This window comes from Xenopus laevis, chromosome 3S (genome assembly GCF_017654675.1).
Source record: "Xenopus laevis strain J_2021 chromosome 3S, Xenopus_laevis_v10.1, whole genome shotgun sequence".
Classification (NCBI taxonomy): Eukaryota; Metazoa; Chordata; class Amphibia; order Anura; family Pipidae; genus Xenopus; species Xenopus laevis.
Genome location: NC_054376.1, coordinates 103409590 through 103432446, shown reverse-complemented (window position 1 = coordinate 103432446; position 22857 = coordinate 103409590). Strand labels below are relative to the sequence as shown.

At 42.0% G+C, this 22857-nt stretch overlaps 1 protein-coding gene across 1 annotated transcript; it reads right to left on the bottom strand.

Moving 5' to 3' along the window:
- Positions 1-3257: 3257 nt before the first annotated feature.
- On the bottom strand, positions 3258-14068 carry rpl26.S (ribosomal protein L26 S homeolog). Its single transcript, XM_018256130.2, has 4 exons — positions 13934-14068; positions 10097-10269; positions 8913-9053; positions 3258-3418 (listed from the first exon to the last, which is right to left on the bottom strand). Exons 2-4 carry the CDS (start codon positions 10262-10264, stop codon positions 3290-3292), a joined length of 438 nt encoding a protein of 145 aa, XP_018111619.1. The 5' UTR covers positions 10265-10269; positions 13934-14068; the 3' UTR covers positions 3258-3289.
- Positions 14069-22857: the final 8789 nt, after the last annotated feature.

The window sequence follows — 22857 nt, the reverse complement described above, 5'->3', positions numbered from 1 at the left end:
TAATTTGGAATGGGTACCAGACAGGGGTACCCTCTTTCCCCTTTATTATTTGCTTTAGCAATAGTACATTTGGCCAAGGAAATAAAGATGGCTAAGGGTTTTGCTGGTTTTTGTATTCAGTCGTTGCAGGAAAGAATTTTTTTTTATGCAGACAATATTTTCTGGGAGACACGGATCATTCATTTGAAGAGGCCATGCAAATAGTAAATAATATTTATACTAACATAATATATGTTTTTAGTGCTGGTGTCTGTGTGGACTTTTTAATGTGGTGTGGGGGCGGGATCTGGTGTGGGCGGGGCCAGGGCCCCCAGAAATTTTGCTATACGGGGCCCGGTGATTTCTAAAGGCGGCCCTGGATGTAGGGCCAAGAAAAATAACCCGTCAAGGGACATTATGTAATGTCAAAAATGGTACCTTTCCTTGTCTATCATGCAGACACTGCAACGGTTGTGTAAAAGGGGATATAGTATACCTAGGGTTGCCACCCGGCCGGTATTTTACCGGCCTAGCCGGTAAAACACCTGCCGGGGCCGGTATTACAAATTTACCGGCAATGTAGCTGCCGGTAATTTGTAATACCATTTACAAAATCCCCTGCCCGCCGATGAAAACTTAAATTTTTATTGGCTTCGGGTGGTGGCCCCGCCCCTTTTGTGACGCTACTCCACATGACCCGCCCCTTTTGTGACGCTACTCCACATGGCTCCGCCCTTTTGTGGCGCCCCTCATCGGCTCCAGCCCTTTATGTGTCACGCCCCGCCCCTTTCTTTTCCGCCCCCACCATGGCCGGTAAAATTTTTTTTTTAAAAGGTCGCAACCCTAAGTATACCATCCCCCAAAAGGTACTGCTATAAAGATGGTGCCTATAGTAACAGTGGAATAATAGTTATCTGGGCGTTTTAATTTGGAATGGGTACCAGACAGGGGTACCCTCTTTCCCCTTTATTATTTGCTTTAGCAATAGTACATTTGGCCAAGGAAATAAAGATGGCTAAGGGTTTTGCTGGTTTTTGTATTCAGTCGTTGCAGGAAAGAATTTTTTTTTATGCAGACAATATTTTCTGGGAGACACGGATCATTCATTTGAAGAGGCCATGCAAATAGTAAATAATATTGGCTTCTTTCAGGTCTGAAAATTAATTGGGGGAATCTATAATAATGGCAATTGACCCTGTGGAGGATCCTTATGGCAATACTGTAGCACCTCTGCAGTGGGTGGACCAGTTTACTTACTTAGTGATAGTTCCTGCAAAGCCACATCAGTTTGTGGAGGATAATTTTAACCCTCTTAGGTTGGAAGAAGCCTCCCTTATTGATTTGTGGCCATGTGAATTTGTATAAAATTATTTATCTACAAAAGTTTTCATATTTTGATAAATGCACCACAAAAGGTCACATTCGGCTGGTTCAATAGATCCAGAAAGCAACCAGTTTTATTTGGGCTGGATCTCAGCAGAGGCTTTCATATAAAACTTTGGTGGCCGGAGTTAATGAAGGTGGCCTGGGTCTCCCAGATAGGAGACTATAATGCTTCACAACTTTCCTATGTGCACTCCTGGTTTCATGCTGAGGCTAGAGACCCCAGGTCTTTAGGTACTAAGTAAAGGTGGCCATAGACTTTACAATTACTATCTTTCCAGGAAAGATAATTTGATTCAATACACACATATAGAGCTGAATAGTCATATAAACAGGTAGTAACAATAGAATTCTACCTGTATCTGACAATTCAACACAAACAATGGCTGATGCTCAGGTGCCAAATTTTCTGGCCAGCCCGATTGACGAGTCTTTTGCCGATATTGGTTGGCTCGTCTCGCACCATACACGTACAGAATATTGTAAGAAAATTTGTTTCTTACAATATTATCGGTGCATCTATGGCCACTTTGGATGTTCGATTCCAGAAATACACTAAACAATTCCTTATAAGAAACTGCCACGAGTACAGTCTTTGCCTTAATAGTAGAGACTACACTACTTAATGTGTTAATGTATCTAAACTTTTTAGCCCTTTTCTCTTAATTCGCCAGTACGGGGAAGGTTGCATTTTAGACACTTTATAAATCTGGACTCTGCATGTTGGCTTGCCAGGGGAGTGGTGACAGTTCAAGATCTGATAGATTGGAGATTAAGTTTACCAACTGTGAATCAAACCCCCCTGCAAAGATTTTGGTATGCTCCGAGCATGCGATTTGTGATGGATATACCCTCCCATGTGCAACATTTTAAAAGAATACTGTCTTAATTGCACACAAAGGTAAGGTGCTTGGGAGGCTACTACAAGATCTGTGTATAAGGGATGGATTTCAGAGACAAGTTGCTACATTTTAAATGTATTCATCAGTATTATTCACCTTATGTTTTAGCCAAGATGTATAAATCAAGGGAGGATATATGTCCCAGGTGCAATGCTAATAGTGCTGATCATTTTTCATTTAGTCTGGGGATGTAATCCAGAGCAAGTATATTGGAAGGAGGTTATTCAATATATATTGGAGGTAAAATAAGTTCCTGTAAGGTTGGCCCCTGAGGTTTGTCTAATGGGAATAGTTGATAAGGAGACTCCATGCCAAAATATGTTTTAAGCTAATTTTGATTTTAAATCTACTTTTGAAATGAGAGCGCAATTAAAATTTTTGGAGAATTGAGCTATTGGTTGAATAATGAGGGCTCTATAATAATAGGGTATCATTTTCTGAATATGAATCTTTTTTGTCTCCCCCCCACACCTTCCTACGATTTGTTTACTTGCTCTCAATGATGCATGGTAGGATATTTCCTTTGAAATGCTTTCCGTACAAAATCATTAGTAGGAATTTGTTTTCATTTTATGTGTATGTATTTTTTGTAATTCCTATTTTTTGTATTTGATCTCTGTTATTAAATTGATTTGTTGTTTTTTATTAATGAACCCTTGCACAGCAGCAATGAAAACACTATACACTACAGCAGTGACTTTCAGACTTTAGTCCGATTTGAGGTCCAAAATTTGGTCAGGTCCCTTAGCTCTTAAGATGACAAATATAGGCTACTTGTAGATTTGACAGATAGGTACCCTTTCTGACTGGTTAACCAAGTGTATAGAGTCCATGCATATCATGTATAAATTGGTGGAACATCCCAGTGAATGCTTGAGTTTGTTGAAGGCAGTGTTAAATGGCTTTACTGGTTTAGCTTTGACAGGGTAACCAATTTCACTGACTACACAAACCCTGGTTAAACATGCATTCCATAAATAAACACACATCATATTGTAGAAACCAACTGTATATTTATTGACATATTACTCTTGCATCTTTTCTATGGTTTCTTCCTTGTATTTGCCCTTCTCTTTGCCAACTTGGCGAGACTTGGCCTTGCGTTCCAAGATCTTCTTGCGATCTTTGTCAAGCTTTAGTCTTGTGATCACCACCTGTGGGAAAGAACATATAATAAAGTAAAGTTTGAGGCAGAAACAGGGGGTACACAAAAAGACATCAGGTGACCCGCAGATCACAGTAGCCAACCTTACTGCTATAACTTCACTACAAATAGACCATGCATCAGTAAAGTCTGGGCTACAAGTAATATACCCAAAATGAGGTTACCACTACAGCAGATTCTGGCCTCGGAGTTCACGGCAGCCAACGTCTTCTCCGGTAAGCTTCGGGTCTTGACAGCATTTTAGGCACATGTGCAGTTGGAGTAAATTTCCAGTTCCGAACAACTGCACATGCGCCGAAAGTCACAAAATTACAAAAAAAAAAAAAAAATCGGAAATTTTTGTGACTTTTGGCGCATGTGCAGTAGTTCGGGGCCGGAAAGACTCCCAAACTGCACATGCGCCGAATCTCCCAAAAAAGACTGAAGAAAGAAGGTAGCTGCCGTGAACTCCGAGGCCAGAATCTGCACAGAGGGGTGAGTAAATAATTAGGGGCATTTGCCCGGGGGGAGGAGGGTCTACCCAGGGTAGGGGGGAGGTTTTTTTATTTTTATTACAGGTTGAATTCTCCTTTAAAAGATGCCATTTATAAGGAAAGCGTTTGGTCCATAATTTACCCTAGACATTAAAAAAAAGGAGTGCTTAGTTTGTGTTTAAACATTTGGCACACCCAGATGAGAAGCCAGTATTGTACGGAGTTTTTTTTCCCACCAAACAAGATACAGTTGCAAAACACTGAGCATCAGCATTTGTCACTCAGTTCCAACTACTAATTCAGCACCAGAGTCATCTCATGGAGAAACATTGCATAACACCGTCCCATGCAGAGAACCAGTTACTATTCACATGAATTGGAAGCTTGCTGCTTTGCTGGCACAGAGATCAAAACTTTAAGCAATATAACTGCCCACCATTAAGATATCTCTACCACATGACATTGGTTTGTCATTAAAGTAAATGAGAAGCAAGTTTGCAGGAGGATATTTATAAAGCGATGCTGTGGCCATCCAGTTTGTGTAAACGCTATTCGTGCAGTTATTAGATCAGTATTTGATGCTCTTTGCTCCTCTGTTCTGTATTTTGCCCATTGATTCTCTTTATGATCTCCGTGTTACTGCAATTTCTTTGATGACTAGATATCCTGACATATCCGGACTTATTTCCTCTGGTACTTTACTGGAAACTGCAGGGAGGAATCCCTGAAGAGTCTCAGATACCCACTTCGCTGGGTATTCCGCCTATTATTGCTTTTGGTTCTGACCTTCCTGCGATCGGATCAGTGATTTGGGAGAGTAGACCTATATGTGAAAATGGTTTTTGGAGTCGTTAGTGTGTAGGTGTATTTCAAGAAAAGTCAAAATAAAGTGCCAGACACAGTGATCTGCTGTTTGGAGCATCGGGTTCACGCTGTAATCCTCTCTGCAGAGGTTAAATCCACACAAAATTAATTGCTGCAGTAGCACTCCAATCGTTGATTTAAACTTTTATTTGTGCAAAAAACACGGCTGTGTTTTTTGCACAAATAAAAGTTTAAATCAACGATCGAAGTGCTGCTGCAGCAATTAATTTCATTAGGTGTTTTTCAGGGGCATAGCTTCTTTTTAAATTTTTTACAAAAATATGTAGTCCGTTGCTTAGTGTAAAAGAAGAATTTGTATTGTACTGGGATGCACCAAAAATGTAGAGAATTTGCCTTAACACTTACTCTGCAAAAATGTGATGCCCAACAGGAACTAAACGGCACAGATGGTGTGAATTTTGGTGCAAAAATGCAATAGACGTCTGTCAGCGAAACACTGGTGTCGGGGCAGAAGGAAGCAGACATTTTTCCCCCAGCATAGATACACTGGCACATAAGCACATAGCCCTTAAAGGAACAGTAACACTTAAAAAAAATAAGTGTTTCAAAGTAATAGAAATATAATGTAGTGTTGCACTGCACTGGTAAAACGGTGTGTTTGCTTCAGAAACACTACTATAGTTTATATAAATGAGCTGCTGTGTAGCAATGGGGGCAGCCATTCAAGATGGCAAAAGGAGAAAAGGCTCAGGTTACACAGCAGATAGCAGGGTTTCTGCAGAATGTATCTTATCTACTGTCTATCCTGTCCTTGTATGGCTGCCCACATAGCTACACAGCAGCTCGTTTATATAAATGATATTTGTGTTTCTAAAGCCAACATTAGTTTTACCAGTGCAGGGCAACACTACCTTGTATTGTCATTCATTTAAAACTCATTTTTTTGGTGTTACTGTTCCTTTAAGCTCAAAAGGGGGAGTGGTCCTTAACACTTACACGCAGCCTGTCTATGGACCACACCAGGTCTAGCCCAAGGGGCCACATAAAGGCAAACCAAAATGTTAACCACATTTCTCAAACATTTCACTGTGTAGAAAGAGCTTAAAATCATTTGAAAAGAACCATTTTATAACACAGAACAGGAGCAGGCGTTAGAGGAGTACACCATCTTAAGATGAAGTCAATTAGGGATGGTGCTGAACATACTTTTTGCTTATTGTTTTAAGAAATAATTATTTCTTACCCTAGAGAAATTAAAGCCACACTTACTTTCTACCTTCCTAGTTCTGTAGGTCGTAGTTTGCTGTGTGATATGTAGTTACACAAACCGCCCACGGAAAAGCACCCTAATGAGTTGCTCCTTATTACAAAGCCTAACACTGCAGCTTAGAGAAGTGGATTATTTATACAGAGCTCCAACAAATTACCATGTTCACAGTGCTAGCGTGTGCACTGGGGAGGGGCTATATTTATAAGTTCAAAAATAAATCCCTTAAGTGTTTTATAATTGCAAAATATTTTTCTGTTTTTATTAAAAAGAAAACAGGCAGAAAACACTTTTCACTCAAGACATTTTTACAGCACTTGCATTGAGGTTTATAAAGGTCCCAGCCAGGATGTTGCTGGAAATTTTTTAACCTTCATATGTTTAAAGACTCTGGACAATTTAAAAAAAACATAACAAAAACAAAAAAAAAAACGTTTACCACCAACCGGAGTGCATGCTCTATTGGCTCAAACACTCACAGCTTTAGCTGGGGATAATATGTTTTAGCAAGAGGTGCCCTTAAAAGGGTCATGTTTTTTTCGATGTGATTCTGGGATTTAAATCCTCAGCCATATTACAGGAAAAAAAGCGTTCATATAAAGATACATAGATAGGTGCCGATATTTGTTAAGATTTGCGACACAAAGTGTTTGTAGCCAAAGGCTCCTCCAGTCCACTGATACGTAACAGAAAAGTGACACTGACACAGCTAAGGGTTCTAGAGGAATTCTTCCAAAAATTCTTTATTTACGGATTGCAAGTGCAACGTTTCGGGGAAAGAAATCCCCGAAACGTTGCACTTGCAATCCGTAAATAAAGAATTTTTGGAAGAATTCCTGTAGTCCTGTGTGCCATTGGATGTTGCTGATTTGTATCCTGTTGTGAGGTGGCCGAGCCTCTACCCTTGTGCACCAGGCGTCTCTTATCTTCCATAGGGTGTGCGTGGTCCTGCACTGTTTCTAACAGCTAAGGGTTCTTTCACAGTTGTTTCACTCATTCTAGACTGGGGTGTGTAATCCTGCCATAGGCCAATTACAAATGAAGGAGCAATCACACACCCGAGCTGCAGGATTGATCATCCAGTTGTAAAGAACCAAAGGTGCTAAATGTCTAACAACTAACCACTTTTTTTTTTTTTTTTTTAAATACTTAAACCTGCATATCTAATTTTTAATCCAAAGCACAATGTATTCTGTTATCCAGAAACCAGTTATCCAGAAAGCTTCATTTTATCCAAATAATCCAAATGTTTAAAAATGATTCCTTTTTGTCAGTAATAACCAAACAGTGCCTTGTACTTGACCCAAACTAAGATATAATTAATCCTTATTGGAAGCAGAACCAGCATATTGGGTTTATTTAAGGTTTACATGATTTACTAGTAGTCTTAGGGTATGAAGATCCAAATTACGGAAAGATCCATTATCCAAAAAGCCCCAGGTCCTGAGCATTCTGAATAACAGGACCCATACCTGTATCTGTATTGCAAGCTTATTATTCAACCAGCATGTCCCTTCATACAGACACTTTAAAGGGTGGTTCACCTTTAAAGGTAACTTTTAGTATGTTATAGAATGGCCAATTTTATGCAACTTTTCAATTGCTTTTCATTATTTATAGCTTTATCATTATTTGCCTTCTCCTTGCAGCATTCAAATGGGCGTCGCTGACCCCTTTTAAAAAGCAAATGCTCTAAGGCTCCAAATGTATTGTTATTGCTACTTTTTATTACTCATCTTTCTATGCAGGTCCTGTCCTATTCATATTCCAGTCTCTTATTCAAATCAATGCATGGTTGCTAGGGTAATTTGGACACCTGCAACCAGATAGCTTAAAATGCAAACGGAAGAGCTGAAGAATAAAAAGCTAAACTCAAAAACCTTAAATGATAAAAAATGACAACCAATTGCAAATAGTCTCAGAATATCACTCTCTACATCATACTAAAAGTGAAGTCAAGTGAACAACTTCTTTAAAACAGTTGTTACCTACCAAACTGAGTTTATCCCCTACATACAACTAAAAACCCAGGTCAGTTAGGTTGAGATTTGGGGCAAATATATATTTGCTGTCCAAGATAATCTTGAAACCATGACTAAATGACTGGCAAGCATCATACTTTCCTGTACTTGCATATCATATCATGAGCTAGAGGGGGGAACAACCAAACATTGGGGGGAGGAGCAAAAACCAAGTAAATAAAATGTCAGTTTTTTGCCCTGGCCAGTACACTATTTAGGGAAAAAATGTATTCACCCAGAGGGGGAAAAAAAAAGCAAAACAATGCACAGACATCTTACCAAATCACCGGCTTGGGCAGTAGAATAAAATGTATTAGTTGTACTCTACTGCACAAGCATGAAAAACACCTGGAAATACAAAAGGTAAAATGGGAGAAATACGTAGTGACTGAATTCACTACTGGGTGCCTAACATAGTAGCCAAGAGTTCCATTAATGCTCAGATCATCTAAAGAGAATGTAATCTGTGTCTATTCCAACAAAATTCTGTGTGCAGTTCAATGTTACCAAACTACTAAAGTAAAAGTAGTCCAAATCAAAACCTCAAAAGGTGCCAAAAAAAATTAATTTTTTAAAATAGCACCATACCCTAAACTTAGCATGGTTTATACAAAACAAAAACATACAATGTATCTTAATTTCAGATGGTTTTTGAATTTGTTCTACTGCCCAGCCCTGAAATGAAAAACGCTGTAGTTTGGCCGAGTTAGTGACACTGACAACATTCTGAGTGAGGCGAATAATTAAATTTTTTTTTAAAAAAAATAGAACCAACTGAAAAGAATAGGCTCATCTAGAACGTACTAAACATTAATAATGAACCACACAGATTTCTCCTTTGAAGTCTGGTTTCTATAAAGTGTTAACATCTTAATGTCCCACTATAAATGAACATACCTTGCTGGGGTGGATTCCGACATGAACTGTAGTGCCATTTGCCTTCTCACGCTGCACGCGTTCAATGTAGATGACGTACTTCTTTCTGTACACTTGGACTACTTTGCCAATCTGCTGGCCTTTGTAATGTCCACGAACCACCTAGAAGCAAGGATAGGCTATTATGTATTTAGAGTTTTGACACATAAAACACAGAAAGCAAACAAAATCCTTATTTCTTCTGCTCATGAGGTGCAGAGTCACTGGACAAAACACCGCTCCAATCCAGAAGAATTAATCTGCCCCCCAGTTAACAGTCCTCCATACACAGGTATAAAGGGAAAGTCTCAGAAGGGAGGTGGATCATCTATGCTATAAGAATTGAAGAGATGTAAATACAGTTGTCTACAAATAGAGAATTTAAAAGGCAGGCTTTGCTACACAATGCCCAAAGAATGCAATACAAAAAAACAAAAAACAAACCACCCACAAATGAGGACTAAAGAAACAAAAACCTGTAGAAAAATTACTTCTAAGCACTTTATATCTTTCTAGTTGTCAATATATTAGCAGTTTATACGTTGCTAGTATCAAGCAGCGCCATCTGCTGTTCAGTTGTATTAACTTGCCTTAGAGTAAGGAGAAAAGTTCAGACGAGGGTGTTGCTCTGCATAGCACCTTAGCAGAACATTACTTTTCTCACCCTACAGAGCTGAAACTGTACTAGAAGAGGAAAATCCCTTTTCTAATCAACACTTTAGATTGTAAGCTCCTTTGGGCAGAGCACGCTCTGCCTCTAGTATAGGTTATTGGTAAGCTGTATATTCAATATATAGACCAATTTATTGTACAGAGCTGCATAATATATTGGTGTTCTACTAATGTTTATTCAGACTTTATTCAGAATAGAAAGCTGTTCATGATTCGCTATCGTAAAAGCATTTTAATACGGAGTAAGAAAGAACAAACTATGCTCATGTGTTACGTAGAACCATAGTATTAATTAATTTAATTATGCACAGTACACATTTATGTAGGCCAAGTCTCTGAGTCAGAGAGTCATGTCTCTAAGACCACGGCTTAATTATGACCTACACCTCAGTATATTCTCTTTAATGCTGAAGAGTATTTATCTCTTTCCAGACACACACAAAAAAAGCTTACAACAAATCAAACAACCATAAATGAAATCCACAGGTTCTTACCTGCACTTCATCATCTTTGCGGATGGGCATTGAGCGGACGCTGTATTTCTGCCTTAGCTCCTTAGAGAGGGGAGAGGACATGATCTTTCTGCGCACATGAGAGGGGGCATTGAAGTGCCTCTTGCGGTTCTTGCTGCGGTCTGAGGTGACAAACCGACTGAACTTCATGGTTACTAAGAAGGGGAGAAAAAAGTAACAGGCATTAAGGGAGTATACTTATTTTTTTCAACTCATGAATATCGATTGGAAAAATGCCCAACATGTTTAAAATCACTGGCAACTGAAGTGGGATCAGGCATCTATGCCACTAGCACTTGCCTAAAATGCCTCAAAACACAACATTTATTAAAGAGAAGAAACTATAAAAATATTTGCAGTCCTCTTGGTACTGCTGACTATTTCCCCAGCAACCCATAATTGATATGTAGTGTACACATAATATATATATATGCACAAGTACAGTGCACAAAGCCATCACTCGCGTCGTTGAAGTCCTGGGTGCATTTCAGGATAAATCCATAGATCCACAGATATAGATATATATATACACACACAGTGGTGTGAAAAACTATTTGCCCCCTTCCTGATTTCTTATTCTTTTGCATGTTTGTCACACAAAATGTTTCTGATCATCAAACACATTTAACTATTAATCAAAGATTAGTCAAAGATAACACAAGTAAACACAAAATGCAGTTTTTAAATGAGGGTTTTTATTATTTAGGGAGAAAAGAAATCCAAACCTGTGTGAAAAAGTAATTGCCCCCTGAACCTAATAACTGGTTGGGCCACCCTTAGCAGAAATAACTGCAATCAAGCGTTTGCGATAACTTGCAGCGAGTCTTTTACAGCGCTCTGGAGGAATTTTGGCCCACTCATCTTTGCAGAATTGTTGTAATTCAGCTTTGAGGGTTTTCTAGCATGAACCGCCTTTTTAAGGTCATGCCACAACATCTCAATAGGATTCAGGTCAGGACTTTGACTAGGCCACTCCAAAGTCTTCATTTTGTTTTTCTTCAGCCATTCAGAGGTGGATTTGCTGGTGTGTTTTGGGTCATTGTCCTGCTGCAGCACCCAAGATCGTTTCAGCTTGAGTTGACGAACAGATGGCCGGACATTCTCCTTCAGGATTTTTTGGTAGACAGTAGAATTCATGGTTCCATCTATCACAGCAAGTCTTCCAGGTCCTGAAGCAGCAAAACAACCCCAGACCATCACACTACCACCACCATATTTTACTGTTGGTACGATGCTCTTTTTCTGAAATGCTGTGTTACTTTTACGCCAGATGTAACGGGACGCGCACCTTCCAAAAAGTTCAACTTTTGTCTCGTCGGTCCACAAGGTATTTTCCCAAAAGTCTTGCCAATCATTGAGATGTTTTTTAGCAAAATTGAGACGAGCCTTAATGTTCTTTTTGCTTAAAAGTGGTTTGCGCCTTGGAAATCTGCCATGCAGGTTGTTTTTGCCCAGTCTCTTTCTTATGATGGAGTCGTGAACACTGACCTTAATTGAGGCAAGTGAGGCCTGCAGTTCTTTAGATGTTGTCCTGGGGTCTTTTGTGGCCTCTCGGATGAGTTGTCTCTGCGCTCTTGGGGTAATTTTGGTCGGCCGGCCACTCCTGGGAAGGTTCACCACTGTTCCATGTTTTTGACATTTGTGGATAATGTCTCTTCACTGTGGTTCGCTGGAGTCCCAAAGCTTTAGAAATGGCTTTATAACCTTTGAAATTGAACTCAGGTGTGATAAACCACAGTTAAGTTATTTTTTAACAAGGGGGGCAATCACTTTTTCACACAGGCCCATGTAGATTTGGAGTTTTTTTTCTCCCTTAACGTAAACCTTCATTTAAAAACTGCATTTTGTGTTCAATTATGTTATCTTTGACTAATAGTTAACGGTTTTTGATGAGGATAAACATTTAAGTGTGACAAACATGCAAAAGAATAAGAAATCAGGAAGGGGGCAAATAGTTTTTCACACCAATATATATATATAGATATAGATATATATAGATATATATATATCTATAGCCACTGCCATTTCTAGTACACAGAACAGCCAGCCCCTCACCACCCCACTAAATAGTAACTGTCTATGGCATCTTACTGCAGCTCCTCTGGCATTTGCCAGAATCTACATATTTCCAGTCCCTAGGGCAGTGATCCCCAACCATTAGCTTGTGAGCAACATGTTGCTCTCCAACCCCTTGGTTGTTGCTCCTAGTGGCCTCATGCTTATTTTTGAATTCCTAGTTTGGGTTGCATAAAAAACAGATGTACTGCCAAACAAAGCCTCAATGTATGTTGACAATCCACACAGGGGCTACCAAATGGGCAATCACAGCACTTATTTGGCACCCCAAGAACATTTTTCATGCTAGTGTTGTTCCCTAACTCCTTTTACTTCTGAATTCTGCTCATGGGTTCTAAAGGTTGGGGATCCTGCCCTAGGACATCCCATGCTGCCACCAGGCTTAAACCATTCTGATTAAACAATATTTTCAGTTGCCAATACTGGCCATAAGGCCCGGGCCAAGGTTTTTTGGCACCCTAAGCAAGAGCTTCAATCTGTTCACCTGCCCCACCTTAGCATTCATATTGCCCCATGTACCTGTGCCGGCACCTATCAAATTGCCCTTGTTTGTACCTGCGCCAACTGCAGTAGATCCCTCAGATTGACCCCAATCTGTACCTGTGCCAACATAAACCAAAACATCCATCATATTGTTAACCCCAATCTGTACCGATGCCAGAGGCAGCCAAAAAAACCCATCATATTGCCCTAATTTGTATCTGTGCCAGCAGCAGCCAGAAATCCATCATATTGCCCCATATCATCTGTTTACCTATACAAGCAGCAACCAAGATATTGCCCACAAATATGTACCAGTAGCTGCCAAGAGGGAGGCGGGGAGTGCTTCTGCTTGCAGTACAAATCACATGCAAGAGGGGGTTGGAACAGGCAGTATATAAGATTGAAAAACTATTAAAGGCCAAGCAAACCAGTGTTTAAAAAAAAAAACAAAAAAAAAACGACTTAAGTGTGCCCCCCCCCCCCATGATTGTGACCTAGTTCCGGCCCTGCCATAAGGTAAATCCTGCACTTACCTACTACTAACAAGCTGGGCACCCACAAAACAATATAAAGCCTTCCAGTAGAGATAAGTTCACCCATACTAACCCACCATCTGACAGAACAACCAGAAATGAAATCACAGGTTTAACCACACATCAAAAAGTTATTGATCCAGGAAAATAGTGCCTATGTGCATCTCTGAGATTTACAGAACACTGTTACTTTGTAAATGGTGCAAATGTTACAGATACCCATTTCCAAGGCCATAAGTGTTAGACTAGAAGTAAGGGACTGGCTGCCCTCCTGGTGCACTAAAGCAATGGGACAACAGCTCATTATTTCAGGTCACTCTTTCCTAATAACTTTGATATTCTCGTTTTCAAGATTGTAATAATGTACACCCTGGGAATTCCAAGAGCAGTCAGCTGATCCCTGGCTATCACTAGCCACCCCACTTCAGGTTTAGAACAGTAGAAAGTATATTTATAGGACAGTGAATTGTATTCCAGGCGCTACAGCTGCAGCCAGGGAAACACAGTAATGGCAATTAGAGGCCCCGGCGTATACACACACGGGAGATGGAGGCTCAGATGTCAGTCCAACCTCTCCAGTAAAGAGCATTAAATCCCAGCCATACGCGCCTCTCAGGCCAGTCAGTATTCCATTGAAGCTACCGGCGCACGGAACAAGAACACAACAAGCACCCAGAGGACAGATGGCAGCGGATTTTACGTTTCTCAAACCCCGATATCGCCTTACCCAGCCGCTCAGTCTACTATGGCCGCCGGAAAAGAGAAATACGAGCAACTTCCGCTCGCATTAGTCGAACAGAGAGATCTCGCGAGAGACATGTGCATCTACGAGATTACGTCAGAGGATGCGTAGTAACGTAACGTCGCGTTGATTTCTGGAGACTGCTGTCTCTGTTTTGGTGATGATATAAGCAAAATTACATTAGAACGGGAATGTTGTGAGAAATGGAAGGGGCTGTTTAATTGCCGACAGGGTCGAATTGTTATGCATAACGCCCGGCCATTGACACAGTTTGGGTGGATCACCTTTAGGTTAAGTTTTAGTGTGTTATAAAATGGAATGGTCACATCTAAGCAACCTTTCAATTGGTCTTCACAACATTTTGGAAGTAAAAAGAGGGACAAAAAATTTTTTTCACACGTAGGGCAGCATTTTTTGGACCACACCCCTTTCTGTGGACACACCCCCTAATTACCATGTTTGTTTTACAAAATTTGGCAGGTTATGAAAGTTTGAAAATATTTCTCCTTATCTAAACTGTGTTTTTGTGTCTCAAAATTGTTACAAAGTATCTTATTTGCACCTGTTACCTGTTCTGGGCTCTCTGCTAAAAGCCAATTAAGTGAGAAACTTTGTTTCTTTTTCTGGCTGTTCAGTGCAGAGAAAAGAGGGACTTTCCAGTACAAATGAGGGACTGCGGGTTGAGCTGTCAAAAGAGGGACTGTCCCTCTGAAAAAGGGACACTTGGGAGGTATGGTCTTCATTATTTATTTTTTTATAATTTATGAAATTTTTGCCTTCTTCTCCTGACTCTTTCTAGCTTTCAAAAGGGGGGGGTCACTGACCCCATCAAATAACAAATGCTCCGTAAAAGTAAAAATTTATTGTTACTGCTACTTTTTATTACTCATCTTTCTGTTCCAACCCTCCCTTATTAATGGTTGCTAGGGTAACTTGAACCCTAGCAACCACATTGCTGACACTGCAGACAGTCAGACAGACAGGCTTTTTCTGTGAATAAACGCAAGGGCTTGTCCCTGCTTGCACCTGCCCTTTTGAGTGCCAGTGATTTTTTACCTACTGCAGACAGTGGCGTAACTACCGGGGGAGCGGGGGTGCGATTGGGCCAGGGCCCGCACCCCTCAGGGCCCCCCCGGCAGCTCGCGCGCCACTGACTCTGGCGGAATTCTGGGCGTATGGAGGGGGGCCCGGCTGCACGTCCCGCGCCAGGGCCCACCCTGCTCTAGTTACGTTACTGACTGCAGACTGGAGAGATTATGAACAAAAAGCTAAATAACTCAAAAACCAAAAAATTAAAATTGCTAATTGTCTCAAAATATCACTCTCTACATCCGTGATCACCACACTCTCCAACCCCTTGAAAGTTGCTCCTAGTGTCCTCAAAGCAGGTGATTATTTTTGAATTCCAAGCTTGGAAGCAAGTTTTAATTGCATAAAAATTTAGGGGCAGATTTATCTGTACTTCGACTAGGGAATGGTCCAAATTCGATTCGAATTTGCAAAAAATTTCGACATTTATCATGTACTGTGTCTTTAAAAATTTGAATTCAACCATTCGCTATCTAAAACCTGCCGAATTGCTGTTTTAGCCTATGGGGTACCTCCTAGACCATATTTGGAGTCAATTGGTAGACTTTAAAAATTCAAAGTTTTTTTTTGGGAAAAACTTGGAAATCGAATTCGATCGAATGCACTATTAATTAGATTAGTACGATCCGAATTCGGCTAAAAATTGAACTATTCGATCGAAAATGGACCTATTTGGCCAAAAAAAACTTTGACTTAATTTCGGTTGGTCTTATTGAATTCAAATTTTGAAGTTTTTTAAATTCGACCCTTGATAAATATGCCCCTAAGTATAGTGCCTCCTGTAGGCCGCCAGTCCACATAGGGGCTAACAAAACAGCCAGTCACAGCGCTTATTTAGCAGCCCAAGAGACTTTTTCATGTTTATGTTGCTCCCCAACTCTTTTTACATTTGAATGTGGCTCGCGAGTAAAAAAAGTTGGGGATCCCTGCTCTACATCATACTAAAAGTTAACTCAAAGGTGAACAACCCCCTTTAAGTCAATGTGGCGAGAGGGGATACCTGGTTCATTGAGCTCCACTGACTCCTTCTCAAAGCCCAAGTTGACAAGTGGAAAAAAAAAAAAGTAGTGTGCCTGCCAGCTATTACCAGTGTGAATACCTACGTTATTCATTATTTCAGGCATGTTTGCATCATGAAGTAGCTTTGGTAATAAGTCAAGTGATAGTACTTATCAGGCAGTGCCATTCCACCTGGGTCCCCAGCAGTCTCAGGTTATACTTCAGTGGCGTAACTTTTTCATCCGTCAGCCACAAATGTTATAAAAAGTTGGAGAGCAACACAAACATGTAAAAAGTTCCTGGGGGTGCCAATTATTAACTGTGGTTGACTACTGTGCCCCTATGTGGACTGGCAGCTGTTGAATGGCGAATCTGCCCCGTTTTGCTTCGCCAAAAATTAGCAAAATGGGGAAAATTTGCCAAAATACATTGAAGTCTTTTTCACCTATTGAATTATATGGGCATCATTTTCAAGGCAAAACTCTGGGAAAAGAATGCGTTCATCACTGCTGCCAGCCAACTGGAGGGTCTTTCTGGCAGTGAACTTTGGTTTTTATGCAAACAAAACCTCATTTGTTTGGAGGCCACTGGGAACAACATCCATGGGGTTGGTGTACAGTATAGCAAAGCAATCCCTATTTCCCATAGATTCTCTCCTGTCGATAATTGCCTAGTGTTGGCTGGAGGGGTCGGCACCTCTCCCAATTGTATCAAGGAAGAATATTGCCAAACACACAAGGCTAGTGTAGCGGGGAAATCCCCTGCACGTTTATTTAGTCATATGATGTAACGTTTCGGGGGCATACCCCTTCCTCAGACATGGTTGGTGTACAGTATACCACATGACCCAAAATCAGCTTCAGACTGGGGTCTCCTGGCAATATTGAGACTGAAATCTCAAGGGCCCCTCCTGCCAATGTTGTTCTGCATTACAATGCAATATTTATATATAATATACCTCTTTCCTGCTTCTGGTGAGGACAGATGGGGGGAGCATTGGCAGCATACACACGGTTTCAAACCTTCCCAAAACCAACTTAATTAGGGTTATGATTTGGGTAACCATTATCTGGTTTTGTACTGTAGGAGGCATGGAACCCATTCATGTCATTGCCAGGCATTTACTTGGCATTGTGGAATGTTTTGTATCTGACCCTTGCATGATTGTGGGAATACGTTCTTCTACACCCCAAGTATAAATATGTGGGGTGTTAATGCATTCAGAAAAGCCAAGTTCTTCACTAGGAGAGCAGTGACCTCTGACCGAAATTTAACTAGCAGACAGTATCAAGTCATAAGAAGAACGTTTGCTCCTTTTGTAACACATCTATGACATTTTATCTCAGGGTTGCTGTGCCCAATCGATTTCATTCGTACAGGTGTAAGAACTGGTGTAACCATTTAAACCCGAATAAGTTTATCTTTGATCAAGTGTAGGTAGTAATAAACCCTACCTGTCACCTGACCCCACTCCTCCTCAGTAATGTCTGGTAAACTGTTTAGCCATTTACTATATGCCAGTCAAAAGAGTAGTTTGCAACAGAAACTACCTCAAATTGGGGTAGAGTGGTTGCTTACCGTAAATACCTGTGTAATAAAGGCCTCTAAAATGAAAACAGGGCAGGGTCCTCAGTTTGCCCCTTAAAACTGAGGAAAACTAGCAATTTGTCAAAGATATTGAAATAGTCATAGAACTATAAAAGTGCGGAGCCCATAGTAGTAAGCATTTTTGCAAGTACAGGTCAAGAGACCTAATTTCCTAAGGGGTCCTCATTATTCCCTGGGAGTTCTGGATAGTCAGAGACCATTTTATATGGACCAACTCAATGCCTGTAAAGAATTTGGATAATATGGGTCTGATTCAAACCACCATCTTATGTAATGAATTTAACTTGCTAAGAAATTGTGAGAGGATACAAAGGAACCCAGGGGCAGAGTAGAGCAAGCAACACGTTCTCTCTTTTTGTTTCAGACAGACAGACTATCTGTTGCAATATGCTGCATTAGTCAATACATTTTTTAGCAGCATCTGTGAAGTGTCAGCAAATATTGCATCATCTATAAATATTGACTAATGAAACTCAGAAATTAAGCTCAGCAGAGCAATTTTAGTTGCTCAATGTAAGGGCCCGAGGGCTCAGTAGGAGTGCGGACCAAGGAGGAGGCAGGTAGTCACCGAGTTCATAGTACAGAAGGATCAGGCAAGAGAATAGTCGTGGTTCAGGCAAAAGGTTCAGTCCAGGCAGCAAAGGGTCAATCCGAATAACAGGCAAGGTAGGTACACAGGAAATCAGGCAATAATATCACACCCAGGAATTCACGAAGATAAACCTATACTTGGGCAAGATCTGTAACGTCCAAGGGGTTTAAATAGGCAGAATTGGCACCAAAGTTTGGGCGCAATGACGTCATGACGCTGACGCCGGCGTCAAGACACTGGCGTCAGGACGCTGACGCACGTTCTGACCAATCGGCGGGCAAGGAGAAGCTGACGTCATCATGCTGCGACCGGCAGGATCACCATGGGGAAGCAAGGAGTCGCCATCTTGGACGCCGTGGCCATCTTGGAAGTGAGTAACTTCAGCTTCCATTACAGTACCCCCTTCCTTAGGGGGGCCTCAGGACCACCAAGACTGGGACTGGAAGGAAATTGTTTGTGGAATCTTCAGATAAGAAGAGGAGCATGGACGTCCGAATTTTTCACCCAGGAGCACTCCTCAGGACCAAACCCCTTCCACTCAATTAAATATTGTAACATGCCCCTAGAAATCCGTGAGTCCAGAATTCTCTTGACTTCAAACTCTTGGTGCCCATCAACAAGAACAGGAGTAGGAGAGGAAGAAGAAGAAGAATTTGTTGCAGGCTTGAGGAGGGACACATGGAAGACATTAGGAACCCGCATCTCAGGAGGAAGTTGAAGACGAACTGCCACAGGATTAACAATCTCAATAATAGGAAAAGGACAGATGAATATGGGGCCGAGCTTGGGAGTAGGAACTCTGAGACGAATGTTTCGAGTAGAAAGCCAGACTCTGTCCCCGAGATTATAAAGAGGAGACGAAATTCTTTTCCTGTCAGCAAATTTCTTCTGAGAAAGAGAACTCTTTTCCAAATTGGCCTTGGTGGCGGCTTGATCATTGGCAGCAGGAACGTCAGTAAGAAGAAGATCTTGAGGAAATGCTAGAGGATTCAGCCCATAGACACAAAAGAATGGAGATTTCTCTGAAGAGGCGTGCATAGCATTATTGTGAGCAAATTCTGCCCAAGGAAGAAGATCTGCCCAGTCGTCCTGGCACAAAGACACATGGCAACAAAGAAATTGTTCTAACGCGTGGTTGACTCTCTCTGCCGCTCCATTGGATTGAGGGAGGTAGGCAGAGGAAAACTGGAGAGAGATATGAAGTGCTTTACATAAGGATCTCCAAAATTTGGAAACGAATTGAGAACCTCTGTCGGACACCACTTCAGCTGGGAATCCATGGAGGCGAAAGATATGTTGAATAAATAACTTCGAAAGTTCCTGAGCAGAAGGCAGCTTGCGCAGAGGAATGAAATGAGCCATCTTGCTGAATCTATCAATCACGACCCAGATGACTGTATGACCGAGGGAGACAGGTAAATCCACAATGAAATCCATCACCAAATGAGTCCAGGGACGGGAGGGAATGGGTAAAGGCAGAAGCAAACCCTTAGGAGGAGAGTGCCCAGACTTGGAAGCAGCACAAATGGAACAAGAAGAAACAAAGTCTTTGACGTCCTTCCGAAGAGAAGGCCACCACACCAGGCGAGATAGAAGTTCAGTAGTCTTCTTAATTCCAGGATGGCCGGCCTGCCTGGAATTATGGGACTGAGCAAGGATGGAGTGACGAAGGTCTGGAGGGACAAATGCGACCCCCAAAGGAGTATCAGCAGGAGCAGAAGACTGAGCGGATAACAACTGGGAGGCCATGGTGGGAAATAAGGCAGCAATCATTTTGACAGGAGGCACAACGGGTTCAGGGTCTTCGGAACTAGTATCTTTGGGAATGAAGCTTCTAGAAAGAGCGTCTGCTTTCTTGTTTCTGGAGCCTGGACGAAACGTGATAATGAAGTTGAATTTTGAGAAGAAGAGTGCCCATCTCGCTTGCCTGGGATTGAGACGTTTAAGAGACTGGATGTATTCAAGGTTTTTGTGATCAGTAAAGATTGACACAGGCACAGAAGAACCTTCCAATAGATGTCTCCACTCTTCAAGCGCAAGTTTGACAGCCAACAGCTCACGATTTCCCACGTCATAGTTCTGCTCAGGAGAAGAAAACTTTTTAGAAAAGAACGCACAAGGATGTAATTTCCCGTCATTAGAAGATCTTTGGGATAATACAGCTCCAGCCCCGACATCAGAGGCATCCACCTCAATGAAGAATGGTAGAAGAGGATCAGGGTGTCGAAGAATTGGAGCCGAAGAAAAAGAATCTTTGAGGATCCTGAAAGCTTCTAAAGCTTGAGGAGTCCAACATTGAGGCCTTCCACCTTTCTGGATGAGGGACAAGATAGGAGAAATCTTGGACGAAAAACCCTTGATGAACTGTCTGTAGTAATTGGCAAAACCAATAAACCTCTGAATAGCTTTAGTGCTGGTGGGGAGGGGCCAATCTTGGATCGCCGAAACTTTAGCTGGATCCATCTTGAAGCCTTGCTGGGAGATAATGTACCCCAGAAAGGGAATAGAGGAGACTTCGAAGGAGCACTTTTCCAGCTTGGCGAAAAGATTATTTTTCCTCAGACGAGATAAGACTTCCCGCACCTGGATCCGATGTTCGGTGAGATTTGAAGAAAAAATAAGAATGTCGTCCAAGTACACGACCACACTCAGGCCAAGTAAGTCCCGAAAGACATCATTAACTAGCTCTTGAAAAACCGCAGGAGCGTTACAAAGTCCAAAGGGCATCACGAGATACTCGTAATGCCCATCCCGAGTATTAAATGCGGTTTTCCATTCATCTCCTTCTCTGATCCGGATGAGATTATAGGCCCCACGAAGATCTAGTTTGGTAAAAATGCTGGCACCTTTGAGCTGATCAAACAATTCGGAGATGAGGGGTAGAGGGTATCGGTTTTTACAGTAATCTTGTTCAATCCGCGATAATCGATGCAAGGACGTAAGCTGCCATCTTTCTTTTCAACGAAGAAGAACCCAGCCCCAGCAGGAGAAGAAGACGGACGAATGAAGCCTCTCTGGAGATTTTCCTGGATGTACTCTTTCATCGCTGCAGTTTCAGATGGTGAGAGCGGGTAAGTGCGTCCACGAGGAGGCAAAGTACCAGGGAGAAGCTCAATAGGGCAATCATAAGACCGATGAGGAGGTAGGGTTTCAGCAGACTTCTTGTTGAAGACATCAGAGAAATCTTGATAGGCAGAAGGAATAGCAGAATTTGGAACAACAGAAGATACCTTGACAAGGGACTGAGCTGGAAGGCAATTCCGTTGGCAGAAGAAGCTCCAGTGAGAGATTTGAGTTGCAGACCAGTCAATGACAGGATTATGGATACGCAACCAAGGAAGTCCTAGGACTACTGGAGTCGATGGGCAATCAATAATCAAAAACGAAAGTCTCTCAGTATGCAAGGTGCCCACTTTGAAAGATAACTCCAGTGAAGACTTGAAGATGAAGGCAGAAGAAAGGGGCCGGTCATCAATGGCAAGGACTCGGAGTGGTACAGCCAGGCTTTGAAGAGGGATAGAATGACTTTCTGCAAAGGCTTTGTCCAAGAAGTTTCCAGCTGCGCCGGAGTCAAGGAAGGCTTGCGTAGAAATGGTCTTGATGAGAAAACGATGAGCTGAGGATTGGGGAAGATGATCAATTCCGCCCAGGTAAGTTTCCCCAAACTTACCTAGGCATTGGCGTTTCCCGACTTCACAGGACACTCATGGGCAAAGTGGGATTTGCCCCCACAATATAAGCAGAGTCCAGCAGCCCTTCTCCGCAATTTTTCCTGTTCGGAAAGACGGGCACGACCAATCTGCATAGGCTCATCAATCATAGAGGGAGAAGGAACCGGAGCCGAGGAGGAAGATGAAGCAGTACTGGGAAGAACCGGTCTCTGGAAGCGAGGAGCCAGGGGAGGTTGAAACTTTCTCACTCGTTCTTTAACAACCTGGTGTTCCCTTTGACGGGTATCCACCTTGACTGCCAAGGCCACAAGGTCTTCCCAGCGTGTAGGTAATTCTAGTGAGACCAAATCATCTTTGAGGCGCATGGACAACCCATTGTAGAAGGCAGCATGATAACTGTCGTTGTTCCAGTTGGTCTCAGCAACCAGTGTGCGGAATTCAATAGCATATTCAGGCACCGAACGTGTTCCCTGACGAATTTGGAACAGGCGGGAGGAGGCTGACGCTGCCCGGCCGGGAGCATCAAATACGGTACGCAGATCACGGATAAAGGCCTTGGAGTCATCAATTAGGGGATCCTCTTTCTCCCACAACGGGGATGCCCATTCCAAGGCTTTACCAGTCAAGCGGGTAATGATGTATCCCACCTTGGCACGTTCAGACACATATTGATGGGGTAGCAGAGTGAACTGGATCTCACATTGATTGATGAACCCTCTACAGGCCTCAGAATCACCACTGAAGAGCGGAGGTGCAGGAATGCGAGGTTCGGAGACATGAAGCGGTGCTACTGGAATAGTGGCCGAAGCAGTGGCAGGAACCTGAACAGTAGGAGAGAGAGCAGACAATTTATCCAGAATGGCCTCAAGGGCTTGGCCAAAATGAGTCTGCCTAGCCTCATAGGCCTCCATGCGTGAGGCTATCCCACGAAAAGCTCTTCCGAAATCTGG